General features: G+C 34.6%; 1 protein-coding gene across 1 annotated transcript; it reads right to left on the bottom strand.

The window, feature by feature from the left end:
• Positions 1-1,374: 1,374 nt before the first annotated feature.
• Positions 1,375-2,307, bottom strand: LOC308416843 (olfactory receptor 5B3-like; the record flags this gene model as incomplete). The annotated part of the gene is made up of 1 exon (XM_080911935.1): positions 1,375-2,307. The coding sequence occupies one exon, from the start codon at positions 2,305-2,307 to the stop codon at positions 1,375-1,377; it is 933 nt and encodes a 310-aa protein (XP_080768061.1).
• Positions 2,308-21,592: the final 19,285 nt, after the last annotated feature.

Raw genomic sequence — 21,592 nt, 5'->3', positions numbered from 1 at the left:
TTAATGATCTCTACTATAATATTGTTGGTGTAATATTTTTATGGATCATTACTGTATGTCATGTATCTTATTTTAGTGTTATATTGCTTTTTTTTTCTGCAATCAGGGGAGAAAATTTATTACTCAATGCATTCCTTATGTATTGTGAATAGCACTACAGGGACTCGGTAATACCAACGTTTGTTGTTCTTCTTTGCAAACTGATTTCATTTCTTTTGAATTTTTACTCAGTATCATGGTAGAGGATGATTTCTAGAAGTATGCAGAGTGTTTATATTAATCTATATTTCTACCATAAGTATGCAACAGTTACAGGTCATTTCTTTGATAGAATAGTTTCTGTATTAATGTGATAGTGACTTGCGGTAGAGGCTATAGGAGATCCAGGATTTTAGACACATGACATTGTGCCCAGATTTCATGTAGGTTATGGGGATCTGACTTATGACTTTATTTTTTGTACAGCAAGCAGTTTACCCACTGAATCACCTCTGAAGTGTCACAGATTTATTTTTACAATAAATAAATTCTTGAGATTAGGAAAGATAAGAGATGTGTATTGAATCATTTTAAAAATGAAGATCTAAGAACAGTAGCTGAATTATTACAGTTGAGCTCAAATACCTGATAATAATAAAGGAAAAGTGTAATTAATGTATGTCTGAGAAACTGAGAAAATGAGAAGGTAAGAGTGTAGAAAGTTGTTGATAAATCTTACTCAATATCTCATTTAAAGAAGCAGGTATCTCTTTTTGCCATGTCTGTTGACTCTATCCAGGTGAAACTTAATAAGTAGGAAAATGATAAGTATTGACATTTACCAATTAAGTCCACTTGATTCAAGTATTGGTTTTAAATATAGCCTCATATTCTAGTTAATAAATAAGCAGAAAATGTTTGCTATTTTTATCTGGGTACACCTATGAAATTAGCACAATTAAGTGAAAATAAACTTAGACACATAACAAATATGTTTTGTAATTTTCTGGAAAAATTTTGATATACATTTTAATTCTTCACAATAAAATTATGAGTAACATTGTAAAATGGGCTTTTAATATACTTGCTTACATAAACTTGTATTGATATCACAGAAAAAACATTACATAGAAAAGCATTAAATATTATATAGTCAAGTTTTTCAAGCTTACCTAAAGTTATCATAATCATTTTGTTCATGCTTTACTCTTCTGAACAAGACATTACCTTTTGATAGCCAACACACCATTGTGAAAGAGAAGACATCATCACATCATCACTTTACTTTTTTATATTCAGGTTAGGGTAGGAAAATATGATTCACTATGAAGTTAAGGTGAAATCAATGAATCCACATATTTTGCATCCTCAAAAGTGAAATTAAATCTGTAAACATTATTTTGACTTAAATACAATTTTTGTGAATGCATTCTTCACCTCTTTGTTCCTTACACTGTAGACCAGAGGGTTCAACATGGGGATGAACATGGTGTAGAACACAGATACAATTTTGTCAGTGTCCATAGAGTGACTAGAGCTGGGCTGCAAGTACATAAATGTCAGTGTCCCATAGAAAATTGAGACAGCTATAAAATGTGAGGCACAAGTGGAAAGAGCTTTACGATATCCTGCAGATGACTGCATCTTAAATATATTAGTAAAAATGAACGTGTAGGATATTAAGATGAGTATAAGAGCAAAAAAGATATTGAAGCTGGCTACAGACATAAGAACCAGGTCATTAACATGTCTGTCAGAATATGATACAATCATGACTGCTGGAATGTCACAGAAAAAATGATGGACAATATTTATTTTATAGAAGGAGAGACTTAATGCATTCACAGTATAGATCAACACATTCAGGAAACCACATATATAACAGCCAATGACTAGAGACACACACATGCATGTTGTCATGGTGGTAGCATAATGTAGGGGCTTACACACTGCTGCATAACGATCATAGGCCATTGAGACTAAAAGGTAGTTTTCCACATTCGCAAAGGTTGCAAAAAAGAATATTTGAGAGGCACAAGAATTGTAGGACATGATCTTGTCTCCTGTAAGGAATCCAGCCATGACCTTTGGAGTGATTGTTGAAGAGTAACAGAAGTCCACTAAAGACAGGTTACTTAAGAAAATATACATGGGTGTGTGGAGCCGAGAGTCAAGAAGTATCAGCAGGATCATCCCAATATTCCCCACCAGGGTGATGGTGTAGATGAGGAAGAATGTAATGAAGAGGGGAAGCTGCAGTCCTGGGTCATTGTTGAGTCCCAGCAGAATGAACCATGTCACTTCTGTCACATTCTCCATCAATGACATCAATTAATTACCAGAAAGCCTTAATTTTTAAAATATAAAAAGAATAATATAAAGAGTTTGATAGATTGTTTAGTGGCAATATACCCTTGCTCTCTATTCCAAATGTGCAAATACCTACATGGCAGCTCACAACTGTCAGTAGTCTATTATTAGGGGATCTATTTGACTAGCTCTTCTGGCCTGCTCAGGCCTGAGACACACATTGTGCAAATGCATGCATATAGACAAAGCACATATAGACTTAGAATTAATTTGAAACATTCTTTAAGGTCAGCAAATATACAGGGGCCCCAGTGGCAAGGTGGAACCCCACCTATCTTTTAATTTTCTGACCTAGAATTGCTCCTGTCTAAAAAAATATATGTAGGGACCAAAATGGAGCAGAAACTATAAAAAATAGCCTATCAGTTGCAGTCTCAGATTGAGGTCCATCCCCTGTGCAATCACCAAACCCTGGCACTATTCCTGAGGACATTTTATGCTTACAGTAAAATGCCTAGCATGGCTGTTCTCTGAAATCCTCTACCTGACAGACAAGAAAGCAGCATCTGATTGACAAGAGATACAGATACTTACAGCTAACCATTGGACAGAGGTCAGGGACCACTAAGTGTCTATTAACAACCCTGACCTCTAAAGTTCCCAGAGACCAAGAAACCAACCATAGATCATGAATGGACTGTTCTTGGGCCTATAGAACATTTGTATCAGAGGATTGTCTTGTCTGGCCTCAGGGGGAAAGAATGTGACTAATCCTGTAGAGACTTGAATTCCCAAGAAAACGGAATGCTGTGGTGTTACCTAGGTGTGGGTTGGTGTGTGTGTGTGTGTGTGTGTGTGTGTGTGTGTGTGTGTGTGTGTGTGTGTGTACCACCTCAGAGCCAAAGGTAAGGGGGGTGTGCTGAAGAATTATGGGTGTAAGTACAAGAAATGTGGGTAAATATTTGGAATATAATAATTTAATTAAAAGAGCAATTTTAGATAAAGAAAAAAAGAATAACTTAATAAATGATCTGACATCTTCGTAATTTCAACTGACTTTCTACCAAACGATGAAATAATATATATTTTTTATCTACATGTAGACAGTTTAGTAACTGTAAAAAATGTATATTTTAATGTGTTTAAGTACTTGCTCACTTTTCCTGAGCTGTATAAAACTAATGCTTTTGGGTTTACATTTCAATAATAGTACAAAGAAAGACTATTCTGTGTCAATAATACAGCTTTGATAAAGTACTGCATCCAAGTAAATTGTCAAACACAATAAATATGAATTTTCTGTAATTTTAATAAAATAATTGTCAGTTTCTATTCTGGATCCTGTAAACCTTTCAGCAATAGCAAGCTAATAGTCCAACGTATTTTGACATAATAATAATGAATAATTGTTTTATTTTGTTCAACTGCAGTGAGCTAAGTAACATAGTGTTTGGTAATTTCATCTTGGACACTGTATTGCTGTTCTAATAATATATAATTCAAGAAACTCATTCCTATTTTAACTGTGAAATGTTTTCTAAATTGTAGAAAGTTATGAAGCAATACACTGTGAATTGAATTTTAACTAATTTCCACAACATTCTCATATTTTGAAGTAGCATATAAATAAGGATAAACATGAGGGCATGATTAGCCCACAGGAGTCTTTAAATTGAATCAGTATTGTTGTTCTTTGTAATTACTGGCATTGCTGCATTTACATGTATGCTGGGAGAATGCTCAATGTCATAATAAGTTTAGAATTAAGACATAATTTACTATAATGCAATGAGTTCAAGTTATTGGACTAAATATATATCTGATCATTCACTAACTACAGGAAAGTACCTAACTCCTTGAAATACCATATTGGCATCTGAAAAATGAAGACCATAATGAGACCTACTTCAAGACATTTTTGCAAAAACAACAAAAAAAGTATATCAGACGCAATAAAATGCTGGCTTTTAAGCATGAATTAGCAAGGCCATCTTTTTTGTTAATACAGTGTGATAATAGACTAGAGGATTTAATTCCAGGTAATATCAAGTCAGTCTTGAAAATGGTCTCTGTGCATTGCCTTTTGAATTTTGTGTCACTTGTATTGCCTGTGCCTTCTCATGATCCTTGGTTTGTTTACTCTCTAAGACTGTCACTACTGATCTTGCAGTCCTACATAGACCAGTCTTTTATAAATATCATTATTGTAATATTTATTTTTAGATAAAGTGTTCTGTTTTTTCTTTTTTTTTTTAGTTTTATGTTTCTCAGGATATTCAAAAAAAGAATAGAGAACAAGAAGAACAAGTCTCAAGCTTGTGTTGTTTGTTTATTTCAAACATATATTGTTTTATAGACTAATGACAATTAAACTTTCCAATTTGGCTTACTTTATTTAGAAAGATAGCCACTCTAAATAATTATTATTTCCATGAGTCCATTTTAATTATATATGTATACTTTAAAATATTTATGCAAACGATCTTACCTCACATTGGATACAAATGAAGTTGTGAGATAAAGTAGAATCAACTAATCAAGTATCACTCCCTATTTCTTTTTAGAAAACTATAAGATGTAATAAGTTACATGATAATTTAATTTTTGTAAATGCAATTACCAACAATTACATTGAAAGAGTTACAGACTCCAACAATAAGCCGAACCTGATAGCCTAAGGTTTGTAATGTGTTTGAGAGTGTATTGAATTATTTCTAACCCTTCATCAGTTTACAAAAAGATCTGGGTCTGTGTTTTTTTTTTATTTTCTTACTGGTTTTATCTCCAACTAAAGTGAACATAACAAATTTACACAAACCAAATTTCACACAGTGTTTTGACAATTATATCTCAACTTTACATCTCAAAACTACTTCTAAAAGAAAAGACATTTGTTCCAGAGAAAGAAAGTTTTCCCAATGTAGGGGGATGCTAAGGTAATGGGGTGGGTAAGGAGAGCAGAATGGAGTGCACCTTTGAAGGCAAATGGGAGGGGATGAGGGATAGGAGTGGGTCAGGGTAAAGACATAATATCTCAAATGTAAATACAGAATATCTAATAAAAAAGGGAAAAATAGCTTTTAAAATGTTTTAGCCCTCAAACTATTGTTAAACAATAGTTTTAAAGTAATTCATATTAGGCATACACATTTATTTTATATGAATTATAATTCTCACTAATATGTTTATGAAAGTTAACTAGTGAGTTTTTAGTGGGAAATATTATAGACAGTATTGTCACCTCAACATCTTCAAAACCTACCATACCATATTTCAGAAATCTTCTTTCAGCATATTTCTGTTAATAAATTGACAGTGTTTACAGCTTAACAAGACAGATGAGGGGATCAGAACTTCCACACAGACCAAGTTCTGAGTTACCCATGCATTATTCCTCTTTCCTTGGAAGATTGACCTATGCTTACTAGGAATACATAAGAAAACAGGACAAGACCAGTTCATAGATGTGTCTATATACAAACTACAGGAGTCTGTAGAGAAATCCATGAAGAACTTGGTAAATAAATGTGAATCAGTGAGATTTTTATCGTTGAGCATTTTCTCACCTTTCTTGAAGGCTCATATCTAATCTTCAGGTTAGTTCAGTATGTGTTAACAGTGACTTCTAACCATAAAGTAAGTATTTTCTAATGCAGAATGAAAGACAGAGGGACCCTCCTGTATTATGTTGGGTTTCAGAGACTAGTGCATGTGTTATAGGGAGTATTATAGACACTCAGAGCTCTGTACAGTCCCCCAGAGTATAGCTGAATATCTACTGTGTTTGTAGAGAAAAAGTAATTAACTGACTTTGGGGACCAAACTTGTTTCTCTATCTCTAGAAGTTAAATTTCCTGTTTAATGGTTAAATGAAAATGCAAAATCATATTAATGAGTTACAGGGCAATGTTTCTATCTATACACAATATGTATGGTAAAATATTCATATTAGTTAATAAATGTCTGACTTCTGAAGCACTATTTATTTATTTTAGCTATTCTAATATTTATTGCAAATTATAGAAAAATGATATAATTAGTGATATAGGAAGAATATAATACATTCCACAAATAAAGTAACAATTTTATTTTATTTTTTTTTCTTTCATTCTTTTTACAAACAAGAGTTTATTCCCCTTCTGGTCCACCCTCTGATTGTTCCACATTTTATACTTCCTCACCACTTCCCTGTTTCCATGAGGATGTCCCCATCTACCCACCCTACCATACCGTTTAACAACCTGGGATCTATAATTTTCTTAGGGTTAGGTGTATCTTCTCTGACAGAACCCAGACCTGAGAATCCTCTGCTCTATATGTGTTTGGAGCCTCATATCAGCTAGTGTATGCTGCCTAGTTGGTGACCAGTATTTGCAAGATCTCAGGGTCAAGGTTAATTGAGGCTGTGCTCCTCGGAAACAAACCAGATGTCTCATTATAGGAAAATGAATACAAAAATGTGGTTTATTTGAACAATGGAATACTACTGAGCCTTTAAGAATGAGGACATCCTGACTTTGTCAGGCAAATGTATGGAACTAGAAAATACCATTCTGTGTGAGGTAACTAAGATGCAAAAGGACATGCACAATATGTATTCATTAATATATGTATATTAGCAAAAATAAAAATTACAAAATTCCCAAGATACAGTTCAAAGAACTCTAAAATATCATCAAGCAAAAAGGCCCAAGTGAGGATGCCTGAGTTCCACTTGGGAGGAAGAAGAAAGCAACCCTAAGGTGTATGGAGAAACCTAAAAGAGAAAGAGGATGAAAGGAGGGAAGAGGGAAACATGATCTGGTATTGGGAGAGAAAAGAACTAAAGCACTGAAGGCCAACAGAAAGAATGGAAACAGTCAATTTTAGGAAACAGGTGGATGAGAGGACCCTCCAGAATGCACCAGAGACATGGGAGCTGAGAGAATCTCAGGACTCACAGGGGGGATGTAGAGACCCTAGATTAAATGTACTATTTATTTATAATAAAACACACTTTCACATACTTCTTTTTTTCAAACAACTTTATTTTACAAAAAAAGATAAAGGTACAGATTTTAAACATTATTTGCTTAAAATTATACATTTTTTGTCAGTACTATTTTTTCAGATTTTAACATAATTTTTACATAAAACTATATGAATATATTTTTTAGTCAGTACTTGATTTTTTTCAAGGTTTGATTTTATGCCTTGAAAACTTAATAGATACAATGAGCTAGAGTACATGTAAAACAAAATGTAACATGGAAATAGTTAAAGTTTTCTTGTTTTGTAAATATTTTTTTTTATTTTGTTTTGTTTTCTTTATTTCTTGGACTTCATAATGTCTGTCAGTTGTTTCTGGGGGAGTGCAAGCCTCTGGGGTTAGAATCCCACTATCAGTGACTGCATATTCTGTCTGTTCTTTTGTGACTGGGTTATCTCACTCAGCATGATATTCTCTAGATGCAGCCATTTACTTTTTTTTTTATGTGTGTGTGTGTAATTTAGCATATATAATATACACATATAACATGTATATATTACATATATATATATCACATATATATGTGATGTATAGTATATACAGGTGTTTTTTTAAACGACTTTATTTTAAAAAACAAAGATGAATGTACAGATTTTAAACATTTTTTACTTAAAATTATACATTTTTGTCAGTAATGTTATTTCAGATATTGAAATAATTTTTACATAAAACCATGTGAATATATTTTTTTCGTCAGAACTTAATTTTTTTCAAGGACTTGACAGTATGCATTGAAAACCTAATAGTTACAATAAGCGTAAAGTACATGCAAAATGAAACGGAACATGGAAATAGTCAAAGTCTTCTTGTTTTGTAAATATATGTATATTTTTTTTTGGTTTCTTTATTTCTTGGACTTCATACAGTCTGTGAGTTGTTTCTGGGGGAGTGCAAGCCTCTGGGGTTAGCATCCCACTATCAGTGACTGCATATTATGTCTGTTTTTTTGTGACTGGGTTATCTCACTCAGGATGATCTTCTCTAGATGCAGCCATTTTCTTAAGAATTTGGTTACGTCATTGTTTCTGGTGGCTGAGTAATATTCCATTGTGTATATGTACCACAATTTTTGTATCCATTCATCTTCTAAAGGACATCTGGGTTCCTCCCAGCTTCTGGCTATTATAAATAGAGCCGCTATGAACATTGTGGTGCATATATCTTTGTTGTGTATTGAAGTGTCTCTGGGGTATATGCCCAGAAGTGGAATCGCTGGGTCATCAGGTAGTACTATATCCAATTTTCTGAGGTATCTCCAGACAGAGTTCCAGAGTGGTTGTATTAGCTTGTAACCCCACCAACAGTGGAGAAGTGTTCCTCTTTCTCCACAGCTACGCCAGCATCTGCTGTCATCTGAGTTTTTGATCTTGGCCAATCTGACTTGAGTGAGGTGGTATCTCAGGGTTGTTTTGATTTGCATTTCCCTGATGGCTATGGATGTCGAGCACTTCCTCAGGTGTTTCTCAGCCATTCGGTGTTTCTCAAATGAAAACGTTTTGTTTAGCTCTGTAACCCATTTTTTAATAGGGTTATTTGATTCTCTGGTGTCTAGCTTTTTGAGTTCATGTACACCTTGGATATTAGGCCTCTATCTGATGTGGTGTTGGTAAAGATTATTTCCCATTCTGTTGGTTGCCGTTTGTGTTCTTGATGATGTCTTTAGCCTTACAGAAACTTTGCAATCTCATTAAGTCCCATTTGTTAATCTTTGATCTTAGAGCTTGAGCCATTTTTGTTTTGTTCAGGAAATTTTCTCCTGTACCTATGTGTTCTAAGGTTTTCCTACTTTCTCATCTAATAGTTTCAGTGTATCGGTTTAATGTGGAGATCTTTGATCCACTTACACTTGAGCTTTGTACAAGGAGATAAGAATGGGTCTATTTTCATTCTTTTGCATGCTGAGTGCCAGTTAAACCAGCACCATTTGTTGAATAGGCTGTCCTTTTTCCATTGAATGTTTACTGTTCCTTTGTCAAAAATCAGGTGACCATATACACGAGGGCTCATTTCTGGATCTTCTATTCTATTCCATTGATCCACATGCCTATTTCTGTACCAGTACCATGCAGTTTTCAGCACAATTGCCTTGTAATATAGCTTGAGGTCAGGGATAGTGATTCCCGCAGATGTTTTTTTGTTGTTGAGGATAAATTTCGCTATTCTAGGTCTTTTTTTATTCCATATGAAATTGCACATTGATCTTTCCAATTCCATGAAGAACTGGGTTGGAATTTTGATGGGGATTGCATTGAATCTGTAGATTGCTTTTGGTAGGATGGCCATTTTTAAGATGTTGATCTTTCCAATCTATGAGCATGGGAGATCTTTCCATTTTCTGAGATCATCCTCAATTTTTTTCTTTAGAGGTTTGAAGTTCTTGTCACACAGGTCCTTCACTTGCTTAGTTAGAGTCACACCAATGTATTTCATAGTTTTTGTGACGATTGTGAAGGGTACGGTTTTCCTAATTTCTTTCTCCACATGTTTGTCCTTTGAGTACAGAAAGGCTACTGATTTGTTTGAGTTAATTTTGTATCCAGCCACTTTTCTGAACTTGTTTATCAGCTGTAGGAGTTCTCTGGTGGAATTTTTGGGGTCACTCAAGTACACTATCATGTCATCGGTAAAGAGTGATGTTTTTATCTCTTCCTTTCCGATTTGTATCCCCTTGATCTCCTTTTTCTGTCTAATTGCTCCAGCCAGGACTTCCAGTACTATGTTGAATAGGTAGGGGGAGAGTGGGCAGCTTTGTTGAGTCCCAGATTTTAGTGGGATTGCTTCCAATTTCTCGCCATTAAGTTTGATGTTAGCTGTTGGTTTGCTGTATATAGCTTTTATTATGTTTAAGTATGGGCCTTGGATTCCTGTTCTATCCAGGACTTTTAAAATGAAGGGGTTTTGGATTTTGTCAAATATTTTCTCAGCGTCTAGAGAGATGACCATGTGATTTTGGTCTTTGAGTTTGTTTATATGGTGGATTACATTGATGGATTTCCTTATATTAAACCATCCCTGCATCCCAGGGATGAAGCCTACTTGGTCATGATGAATGATCATTTTGATGTGTTCTTGGATTCATTTTGCAAGGATTTTGTTGAGTATTTTTGCATCAATGTTCATAAGTGAGATTGGTCTGAAGTTCTCTTTCCTTGTAGGGTCTTTGTGTGCTTTAGGTATGAGGGTTATTGTAGCCTCTGATTTGGGCGCTTGATGTTTTTACTATTATGTGTCGGGTGGTATTTCTTTTCTGGTCCAACCTATTTGGAGTTCTGAAGGCTTTTTTTATGCTCGTGGTCATCTCATTCTTGTGGGTAGGGAAGTTTTTTTCTATGATTTTGTTGAAGATATTTACTGTGCCTCTTGGTGATACTCTTCTCCCTCTTCTATTCCTATTATCCTTATGTTCGGTCTTCTCATTGTGTCTTGTATTTCCTGGACATTTTGGGTTAGGAGCTTTTTGTTTTTTGCATCATCTCTGGCTGTTTTGTCTATGTTTGCAATGTTGTCTTCTGCCCCCGTTATTCTCTCTTCGATCTTTTGTAATCTGTTGGAAATGCTTCCTTCTGTGACTCCTGATTTCTTTTTTTGGTGTTCTGACTCTAGGTTTATCTCTTTTAGCGTTTTCTTTATTGTGTCAACTTCTGTTTTAATTTCCCTCTTCCATTCCTTTTTTTCTTTGTTTCTGTTTTCCTCTCGTTCTTTGAGTTCTTTGAGTGTTTTTCTTCTTTCTTCTTTAAAAGCTTCTGAATCTTTTTGCTTTTCCTCCCTTTCTTGTTTAAGTATCTCTATCAGCACCTTGAGGTATGATTTCAGGTCTGTGTCTTCTTTTTCTGGAGTGTTTGGAATTCCGATGTTTGCTGTTATGGGGAGCTGGGTTCTGGTGTTGCTAGATTGTCTTAATTTCCTTGGGATATACTCTTTCTCTTTCCTCTTGCCATTCTGTTTTCAGTGATATGTTCTTGCCTTTCTTTTGTATCTGGTCTGTGTCCTCGGTTCTCCACTGGTACAAATGTCAGATGGGCCGAGCCCTGTTTTATGCCTCAGAGTTGTCGGGTGTGAGCAGAAGTTTCAACGTTCTGTTTCTGGTTGCTGGATCAGGCACGGCTGGGCAGGGCAAGGCAGCGGTGCACTTTCTGTGTGCACTCTACCGAGATCTCTCTGCTCCCTGGCAGCCCAGGTCTCCCACCCACACGTTGCTCAGCCTCTACGAGCCTCCATTCCGGGTGGCAGATGGGCTAGGCTCTGCTCTGCATCCTGAAGTCGCCTCTGGGTGGAAACAGAAGTTCCAATTTTCTGTTCCCAATCACAGTTGCTCAGCCTCTATGAGCCGCCGTTCCCCACATCTTTATAGCCTTTTCTTTTGATTTTTAAAAGCCTTTTCTAAAACATAATACATTATTTCTATTTATAGTAACCCATTTGGCAATTGCACATTTTTGCTTCTTTATCTTAGTTACAATTTTCTGAAATATATAATGATCATTGCTCATTCTTTAAAAGCTATTTGTTATAGTACTGCCTACATAATATTTCCTGTCACTTTTGCAGAGATGTCTATTTATTGTTATTGATCCAAATTTTGTTTTAATATTTTATTACATTCATATGTTGTTTTTGTAATCATTTACTTATTTATAATGCTATATTGTAGGAGTTTGAGAATAACAGAAATTCGTTCTCTCCTTCCTCCATGTGGGTTCTAAAATTTAGCCACTAACATTTAATTTTCTCTTGTTTAAATATTTTATTATAAAAATAGAAAGTGAAGCTGAAACAATGCACAATGTAAGATAAAGTAAAAGCTCAATATATTTATTCAGTATTGGTCAAAATACTTCCACAATATACATAGAAACTACGTCCAGAAATGCATTAGAAAGAGCGTTTACTATGATCAATGGGAATCTTTCTACAGAAAAATAAATAGATATTCTAGAATTAAAACTATGTCCATATCCAAAGGATGCTTAAAATTTTCACAATAGAACACAATAAGACAAAGAGCTGTCTTCTAAACTGATATTGGGAGACACATAAATACACATGAAGAAAAAAAATACATACCACATAAATTTTTAGCTATAGAGGATCTTAGAAATAAATAAAGGGCTCCATTTAAAGGTACAAACTATAAACATACCAGAGAAAATATATAAAGGACTCACAGAGACATACAGTGCATTGGGTGGAAGTTTTTTTCCACTTTATTTGTTTTACAGAAGATCAAACAGAAAACATAAACATATGATCATCTCATATTAGAAAGTATCTGCTTTAAAAGTAAATAATCTATAGAGTAAAAATAAACAAAAAACAAAGTAAAATAAAACAAAAAAAGTATTATAGATACACATGGCCAAAATGATGCCTCTGGAAATGGATTCATATTGAGACTTTAAAGATTATTGCAAAACTCTACAGTAATTAATGTACACACATTAACTGGGGTTCACAATAGGAACAGAACTGGTGCCTGTAAGCAATTTTTAGACGTCAACTCAAGCAATGCTCTAACAGATAACAAGGACATGTGTTTCACTATGTTCATAGCAGCCTTATTAATAATAGCCAGGTTCTGAAAACAACCTAGATGGCCGTCAATGAAGAAAGCATAACTAAACAAAACTATTCACACAAATCATCTTTGTCTTATTTGAGTTCTCTCTTACTTCTTTGAAAGACTTTTCATTTAATTAATTGAATCATGTTCATATTTTTGAATCATACTGATGTCTAATGCTATTTTCTTGAAGTATCACACTGATGTCATCAGCTCTTTTCTCTCCTATTCCTCATGTACTGTATACAAATTTTCCAATGTTAGATGGGAAACTCTCATACTGGTATTATATAATGGCCAAGAATCATCATAAAAGGAATGAGTTTTAAATAAGAATTAGTAGTGTCTTTGTTTAGGAAAAGATGGGGAGAAGTCATTTTGGTTAGAGGAAGGCATCAGAGGATGTATTGGCGATGGATGAATACAGGCAAGTTAGAGTACAAAACACACAAACACATCTGGAAATGTTTAGAAATGTGATACTCACGGGGGTAAAGGAAAGGGTGCTTGTAGGAATGAAAGGTCTAAGCACTATTATGAATATTTAGAGGACTTGTAAAGTAGATGAGAATAGAAGAAATAGAGAATACAATTAAAAGTCTTAGAAGAATGGAGCTATGCATCAATTACCTTAACAAGTAACATATAGTTCCCTCAAAATGATAATTTAAATATTAAAAAAATTCTGTTCTTCACTATAGTGATTATGGCCATGGGAGCAAAAATGCCACTTAAATAAGATAATAAAGAATAGATAATATAACTTGTATGAACTGGAAAACTAAGCTGGACAGCGAATTTGTGGACTCTGCAGACAATTAAGTGAACAGACTTAAAGCCAATTTATACAGTCAACATATCACAGGTCCTCAGGGTCATAATCTCCTTTTACACACTGTACTTCAATGTGTGATATTTCCAACATCTTCTCTTGGCCATACCTACCTAGAAGTTAGTAGATTTTGGCACTAATTAAGCAGATTATTCTGTCTATATGTTTACACTGAAGATCACACCAGATTAGGTGGAGAAAATTTTGAAAATGTTAAAAACAACTGCATGGTATTGGTACAGAGACAGGTAGCTCAACAGAATAGAATTAAAGACACAGAAATGAACCCACACACATATGGTCATGTGATAAAAAGAGCTAAAACCATCCAGTGGGAAAAAAACACACAGCAAATTGTGCTGGTTCAAGTGGTGGTCAGCATTAAAGGAATGGAAATTGATCCATTATTATTGCCTTGTAAAAAGCTCAAATGTGGAAGCCTCAGTAATTCTTAGTAAAAGAAAGAGAAAAAAAGAACAAAAATAAAAATGTGTGTTGAAAATATATTATTATGTAGCAAGTTTTATGAGCTATAATAATATTTTATAAAATAAATAAAGATAAAATGCTCAATCCAAGTGGATCAATGATTTCTGCATGACACAATATACACTGAAACTAACAGAAAAGTAAATGGAAAAGACCTTCAAACACATAGGCACTGGGAAATTTTTAGTGAGCAGAATATACATGGCTTATGCTCTAAGATCAAGAATTGACAAATGAGAGTTCATAAAATTGCAAAACTTCTATAAGGCAAAGGACACTGTCATTAGGACAAAATAGCAACCAACAAAATGGATAAAGATCTTTGCCTACATCTGATATAAGGTGTATATCTAATAAATAATAAAATTCTTAAATACAAAGAATTCAAGAAGATAAACTTCAGAGTATCAAATAAAAATGGGGGACAGAGCTAAACAAAAAAATTCTCAACTGAGGAATATAGAAAAACTGAGAAGAACCTAAATAACTGTTCAACATCCTTAGACATCAAGAAAATGCAAATCAAAATTATCCTGAGATTCCACCACACACCTGTCAGAATAGTAAGATTAAAAACTCAGGTGACAGCAGATCCTGGTTAGGATTTGGAGAAAGAGGAACACTCCTCTATTGTTGGTATAATTTCATGCTGGTACAACCACTCTGGAAATTAGTCTGGTGGTTCTTCAGAAAATTGGACATAGTACTACCTGATGATCCAGCCATACCACTGTTTGAAGACAAATGTTATTCCTCACAAACTAAGAGCAAGGCAATGATTTGGAAGACAACATGACCTTTTGCCTACATATGACATTCACCCTTATATTTTTGAAGCCTACCACAAAATAATTCATTTATGAACCCAGCTAAAACATCAACAACAACAATGAACAAAAACCCTTTTATTTACAACAATGCTTACCTGAAAAAGATGCTAAGACAAGATCAAGCAAAGCCTATCAGAATATCCAATCTTATATGACATAAGGGTTACTCCACACAATGAAACCCATACATCATACCACTTGGGTTATAAAGAACCAGATATTATATTATGTAATGTAGAGACCTAAAGATAAACCAAATACTACTGTTTTTTAAAACAAATGAACAAACAAAGGTAGTGGTAAAATACTACTACTAGTGTTTCCTCATATATCAGATGGAAACAAATCCAGAGACTCACACCCAGAAATAACTCATGGAGACAGACCCAGGGACAACAAATTCCTTACCATAGAGCTCATGAAACTCTGAAAAAGAGGAGACAGAAATGATATAAGAGCTAGAGAAGATAGAGGATACCAGGAAAACTGGCCCTCTAAATCAACTAAACAAAGCTCATATGAAGTCACAGAGGATGCAGCAGCATGCACAGATTTTTCACAGATCTTCATCAAGCCCTCTGTATACATACTATGGTTCTCAGTGTGGTGTTTTTAATAAAACTCCTAAGTGTGTAAAACGCTTGCCTTTGATTCTTATGCCTTCTCTTGGACTGGATTATTTCTGTTGTTCTTTTCTTGTACAACTTCAAACTGATAGATTTATTTAATCTTTTGTTTAAGCCACACATAGACCCTTAGTGATGTAAAGTTTATTTGTTTTTTGAAGCATTTGATCTAGACCATCTTATATGCTTTGGACATTAAAGGTGCTATTTGAAGAATTTAGTTCCTTTATCTGAATTTAAGTGTGAATATTGTGATTTTGAAAGAGACCTTTGTCATAATTTAGGATAAAGTAATTTCTTTTCCAAAACAAGTTTATACCTGGTACTAGGTTTAGGCTTAAAGCATTTGAAATAATACATAGTTATTATTAGATCCAGACACCAGGAACAGCAGAGATCCAGGGACACAAGCCTGGTGAGACTGCCCTGTGAATATCCAAGGTGCAGAGAGGTCTGGGCCAAGAGCCCAGAAAGTGCCCCAACCCATCAGTTTAGTGGAGCAGGAACTCTGACATATAGACTCTGGAGGGCCTCTGCATGCAGAACAAACACTTAGGATATTAGCCACCGGGAACAGTGGAGATTCAGAAACACAGGCCCGGTACATGGGAGAGACAAGAACCAATCACTGACAACAAGACCACATATAATCATAAACTACTAGATGGCAAGAGTAGAACAAAGGAAATCACCAAAGCGAAAGCAAGACAACCTGGCAACAGTAGAATCCATCTCTTACATCACAGCAAACAGCAGAATGCCAGACTCCAGAAAAAGAAGATTCAGACCTAAAATTATACCTCAAGATGATGATAGAGATCCTTAAACAAGAAAGAAAGAAAAAGGATAAAGAAATAGAAGCTATTAAAGAGGAAACAAAAAAAAAAAAAACTCAATGAAAGAAAAAAACTAGAGGAAAACAGAACTAAAGGGATGAAGGAAATAAAAGAGGAATTTAAAATGAAAATGGAAACAATAAAGAAAACATCGAAAGACACAACCCTGGAGGTAGAAAACCTAAAAAAAGAAATCAGGTGTCACAGATGCAAGAATCTCCAACAGACTACATTATGGAAGAGAGAATCTCAGGGGCCAAAGGCAACATTGAAAACACAGACAAAACAGTCAGAGAAAATGCAAAATCCCAAAAGGTCCTAATCCAAAATGTCCAGGAGATCAAGGACACAATCAGAAGACCAAACCTAAAAATAATAAGAATAGAAGAGGGCAAAGAATATCAAATAAGTGGCACAGTAAATATCTTCAACAAAATTCTAGAAGAAAAATTTTCTACCCTTAAGAATGTGATGACCATGAGCATCAAAGAAACCTACAGAACTCCAAATAGATTGAACCAGAAAAAAAAATTTCTCCTGACACATAAGAGTAAAAACTCCAAGTGTCCAAAGCAAAGAAAGAATACTAAAAGCAGTAAGGGCAAAAGGTCATGTAACATAAAAAGGCAGACTAATCAGAATTACTCCCAACTCTGAAAGTTAGAAGAACCTGGACAAAGATTTTTTTTTTTTTGACTTTGACTATTTCCAGGTTGCATCTTGTTTTACATGTACTTTATGCTCATTGTTACTGGTGGGATCTTTATCACACTATCAAACCTTTAAAAAAAATTACTGACAATAATGTATAATTTTATGCAAAAATGCTTAAAATCTATACATTTATCTTTGTTTTGTAAAATAAAGTTGTTAAAAAATAAATTTAGAAAAGAAAAAAATGTTAAATAACAAAATGCAAGATTTTATCCTTTGGAAAAACTTAGATTCTTTGGTAGAAACAAATTTATGAGACAAATAAATTTTAGGGTTGTTCAAAAAAAAAGAAGATCCTGGACAGACATGCAGATACTGAGTGAACACAAGGGTCAGCCCAAGATGTTATACCCAGCAGAACTCTTAATCACCATAGATGGATAGACCAAGATATTCCAAGACAAAACAAAATTTATACAATATCTGACCACAAACACAGCACTAAATGAATTGTAGGTAGTAAGCCAATATAGGAGGGAAACTATATCATAGTAAAAACAAGAAAATACTTAAGCAAGAAAACCAAAAGAAAAAAGAAACACAGGCACAATTCTATCTCTGAAAGCAAAAAATAGCAAGAAACTGCAACCACTTCGTTAATATCTCTTAACATAAATGGACACAATTCCTCAATAAAAAGATATTGGCTATCAGACAGGACACACAAAGAGAATTCATCATTTGCAACATACAGGAAAGTCATCTCTGAAACAAAGGCAGACACTATCTCAGAGAAAAAGGTTTGGAAAAAACCTTCCAAGAAAACAGCTTCAAGGATCAAGCTGGAGTGGCCATTCTATAATCAAATAAAGTAGATTTTCAACCAAAAGTTATCAAAAAAGATAAGGAAGGATATTTCTTACTCCTTACAGGGAAAACTTGTCAGAAGGAACTCTCGATCTTTAACATAAATGCCCCAAATTCAAGAGAACCCATATTTGTAAAAGAAAGCCTTCTAAAGCTGAACAAATATATAACACCCCACACAATAATAGTGGGAGACCTCAAAACCCCAGTCTCATTCATGGACAGATCATGAAAAAAGAAACTGAAGAAGGACACAATGAAACTAGCAGAGGTTATTAACCAATTGCAATTAATTGACATCTACAGAGCATAACATCCTAAAACAGAAAAATACAACTTCTTCTCAGCACCTCATGGCACCTTACCCAAAATTGACTATATAATTTGTCACGAAACAAGCCTCAATAGATAGAAGCAGATTGAAATATTCCCTTGCAGCCTATCAGATCACCATGATCTAAGGCTGGTGTTTAATAACAACAAACACAACAAAAGTCCATTTAGACATGGAAACTAAACAACGCTCTATTAAACGATAGCATGGTCAAAGAAGAAATAATAAAATAAATTAAGGATATTCTAGAATTTAATAAGAACAAAAACACAACATATCAAAAGCTATGGGATGCAAAGAAATCAGTACTGAGAAGAAAACTCATAGCTCTGAGTGCTTCCAAAATAAACTGGAGAGAGCATACACTCGCAACTTGACAGCACAGTTGAAAACTCTAGAACAAAAGAAAACAGATATACCCAAGAGGTGTAGACAGCAAGATATAATCAAACTCAGAGCAGAAATTGAACAAATAGAAAAAAAAGAACCATTCAAAGAATCAACAAATCCAAGAGGTAGTTCTTTAAGAAAATTAAAAAGATTGATAAACCATTAGCCAGACTAAATAGAAAGCAAAGAGAGAGTATCCAAATTGACAAAATCAGAAATGAAAGTGGAGATATAATAACTGAAAATTAGGAAATTCAAGAAATCATCAGATCCTACTACAAAAGTCTATACTCAACAAAGATGGAAAATCTGGAGGAAATGAATGAATTCCTAGACAGATACCAGATATTAAAGTTAAACCAGCACCCAGTTAACCATTTCAATAATCCCATAATACCTAAAGAAATAGAATCAGTCATCAAAAGCCTCCCAACCAAAAAATATCCCAAGTCCAGATGGGTTCAGTGCAGAATTTTATCAGACATTTATTGACAACTTAATACCAATACTCTCCAAACTATTCCACAAAATATAGGCAGATGGAACACTACCTTACTCAGGTTTTGAGGCCAAAATACCCCGTGTTCCTAAACCATACAAAGACCCTACAAGGAAAAGAGATCATCAGTTCAGTCTCACTTATGAACACTGATACAAAAATACTCAAAAAAACCCTTGCAAACAGAATTCAAGAAAATATTAAAACAATCATTCACCATAATGAAGTAGGCTTCATTCCGAGGATACAGGTATGGTTCAATATATGGAAGTACATCAACTTAATCCACCACATAAACAAATTCAAAAAAAAAAAACCAAAAAACAAATGCTCATCTCACTAGATGCAGAGAAAGCATTTGACAGATTTCAACACCCATTCATGTTAAAAGTCTTGGAAAGATGAGGAATCCAAAGCCCATACCTAAACATAATAAAAGCAATATACAGCAAACCAACAGCCAACATCAAACTTAACGGTGGGAAACTTGAAGCAATCCCATGGACTAGACCTGGACTGCTCACTCTCCCCCTACCTATTCAACAAAGCAATGGAAGTCCTGGCCAGAGCATAAAGACAGCAAAAGAAAATCAAAGAGATACAAATTGGAAAGGAAGAAGTAAAATCATCACTCTTTGAAGATGACAGGATAGTGTATTTAAGTGACACCAGAAATTCCACCAGAGAACTCCTACATCTGATAAACAAGTTCATCAAAATGGCTAGATATAAAATTAACTCAACCAAATCAGTAGCATTCCTCTACTCAATGGACAAACTTGTGGAGAAAGAAAATAGGGAAAAGATACCCTCCACAATAGTCACAAACTATTTGAAATCCCTTGGTGTGACTCTAGCTGAGCAAGTGAAGGACCTGTATGACAAGAATTTCAAACCTCTAAAGAAAAAAATCGAGGAGGAAGATTTCAGAAAATAGAAAGACCTTCCATTCTCATGGATTGGAAGGATCAACATTGTAAAAATGGCCATCTTGCCAAAAGCAATCAACGGATTCAATGCAATCCCCATCAAAATAACAACATAATTATTCATAGAGTTGTAAAGAGAAATGTGGAATTTCATCTGGAATAATAAAAGACTTATTAAAGCAAAATTCCTCCCCCTAAACAAGAAAACAACCTTAGGACTCAATATCATTGACCTCAAGCTATATTACAAGGCAATTGTGCTAAAAACTCCATGGTACTGGTACAGAGCTAAGCATGTCGATCAATGGAATAGAATAGAAGATACAAAAATGAGCCCTCATGTATATGGTCACCTGATTTTTGACAAAGGAGCAGTAAACATTCAATGGAAAAAGAACAGCCTATTCAACAAGTGGTGTTGGTACAACTGGCAGTCAGCATGCAAAAGAATAAAAATAGGCCCTTTCTTATCTCCTTGTACAAAGCTCACGTGTAAGCAAATCAAAGATCTCTACATTAAACCATGTACACTGAAATTATTAGAAGAGGACATAGGGAACACCTTAGAACACATTGGCACAGGAGAAAATTTCTAGAATAGAACACTAATGGCCTTGGCTCTAAGGTCAAATGTCGACTAATGGGATTTAATGAAATTGCAAAGTTTCTGTATGGCTAAGGACAGTGTTACAAAAAACAAAACGGCTGCCAACAGAGTGGAAAAAGATCTTTACCAATCCCACCTCTGATAGAGGCCTAATATCCAAGGTATACAAAGAAGTCAAGATGTTAGACACCAGAGAATCAAACAACCCTATTAAAAATGGGGTACAGAGGTAAGCAAAAAGTTCTCAATTGAGGAATATTGAATAGCTGTGAATCATGTAAGTAAGTGCTCAACATATTTAGTCATCAGGGAAATGCAAATTAAAACAAGCCTGGAATTCCACCTCACACCAACCAGAATGGCCAAGTTAAAAATTCAGATGACAGCAGATGCTGGAGAGGATGGAGATAAAGAGGTACACTCCTCCACTGTTGGTGGGGTTGTAAACTGATACAACCGCTCTGAAATCAGTCTTGTGATTCCTCAGAAAATTGGACCTGAGGACCCAGTTATTCCACTTCTGGTTATATACCCCAGGGAACTTCCAAAATACAACAAAGACACACGTACCACAATGTTCATAGTGGTATTTCTATTATCCAGAAGCTGGAAAAAACCCTGATGTCCTTCAATAGATGAATGGATACAAAAATTGTGCTATATTTACACATTGGAGTACTACTCAGCGATCAGAAACAATGACTTTATAAAATTTTTAAGAAAATGGATGCATCTAGAGAATAATATCCAGAGTGAAAAAACCCAGTCACAAAAGAACAGGCATAATATGCAGTCACTGATAATTGGATACTAACCCAGAA

The sequence above is a fragment of the Micromys minutus genome (genome assembly GCF_963924665.1).
Source record: "Micromys minutus genome assembly, chromosome: 2".
Lineage (NCBI taxonomy): Eukaryota > Metazoa > Chordata > Mammalia > Rodentia > Muridae > Micromys > Micromys minutus.
The sequence above is the reverse complement of the archived record's forward strand: the minus strand, read 5'-3'. Positions and strand labels throughout refer to the sequence as shown.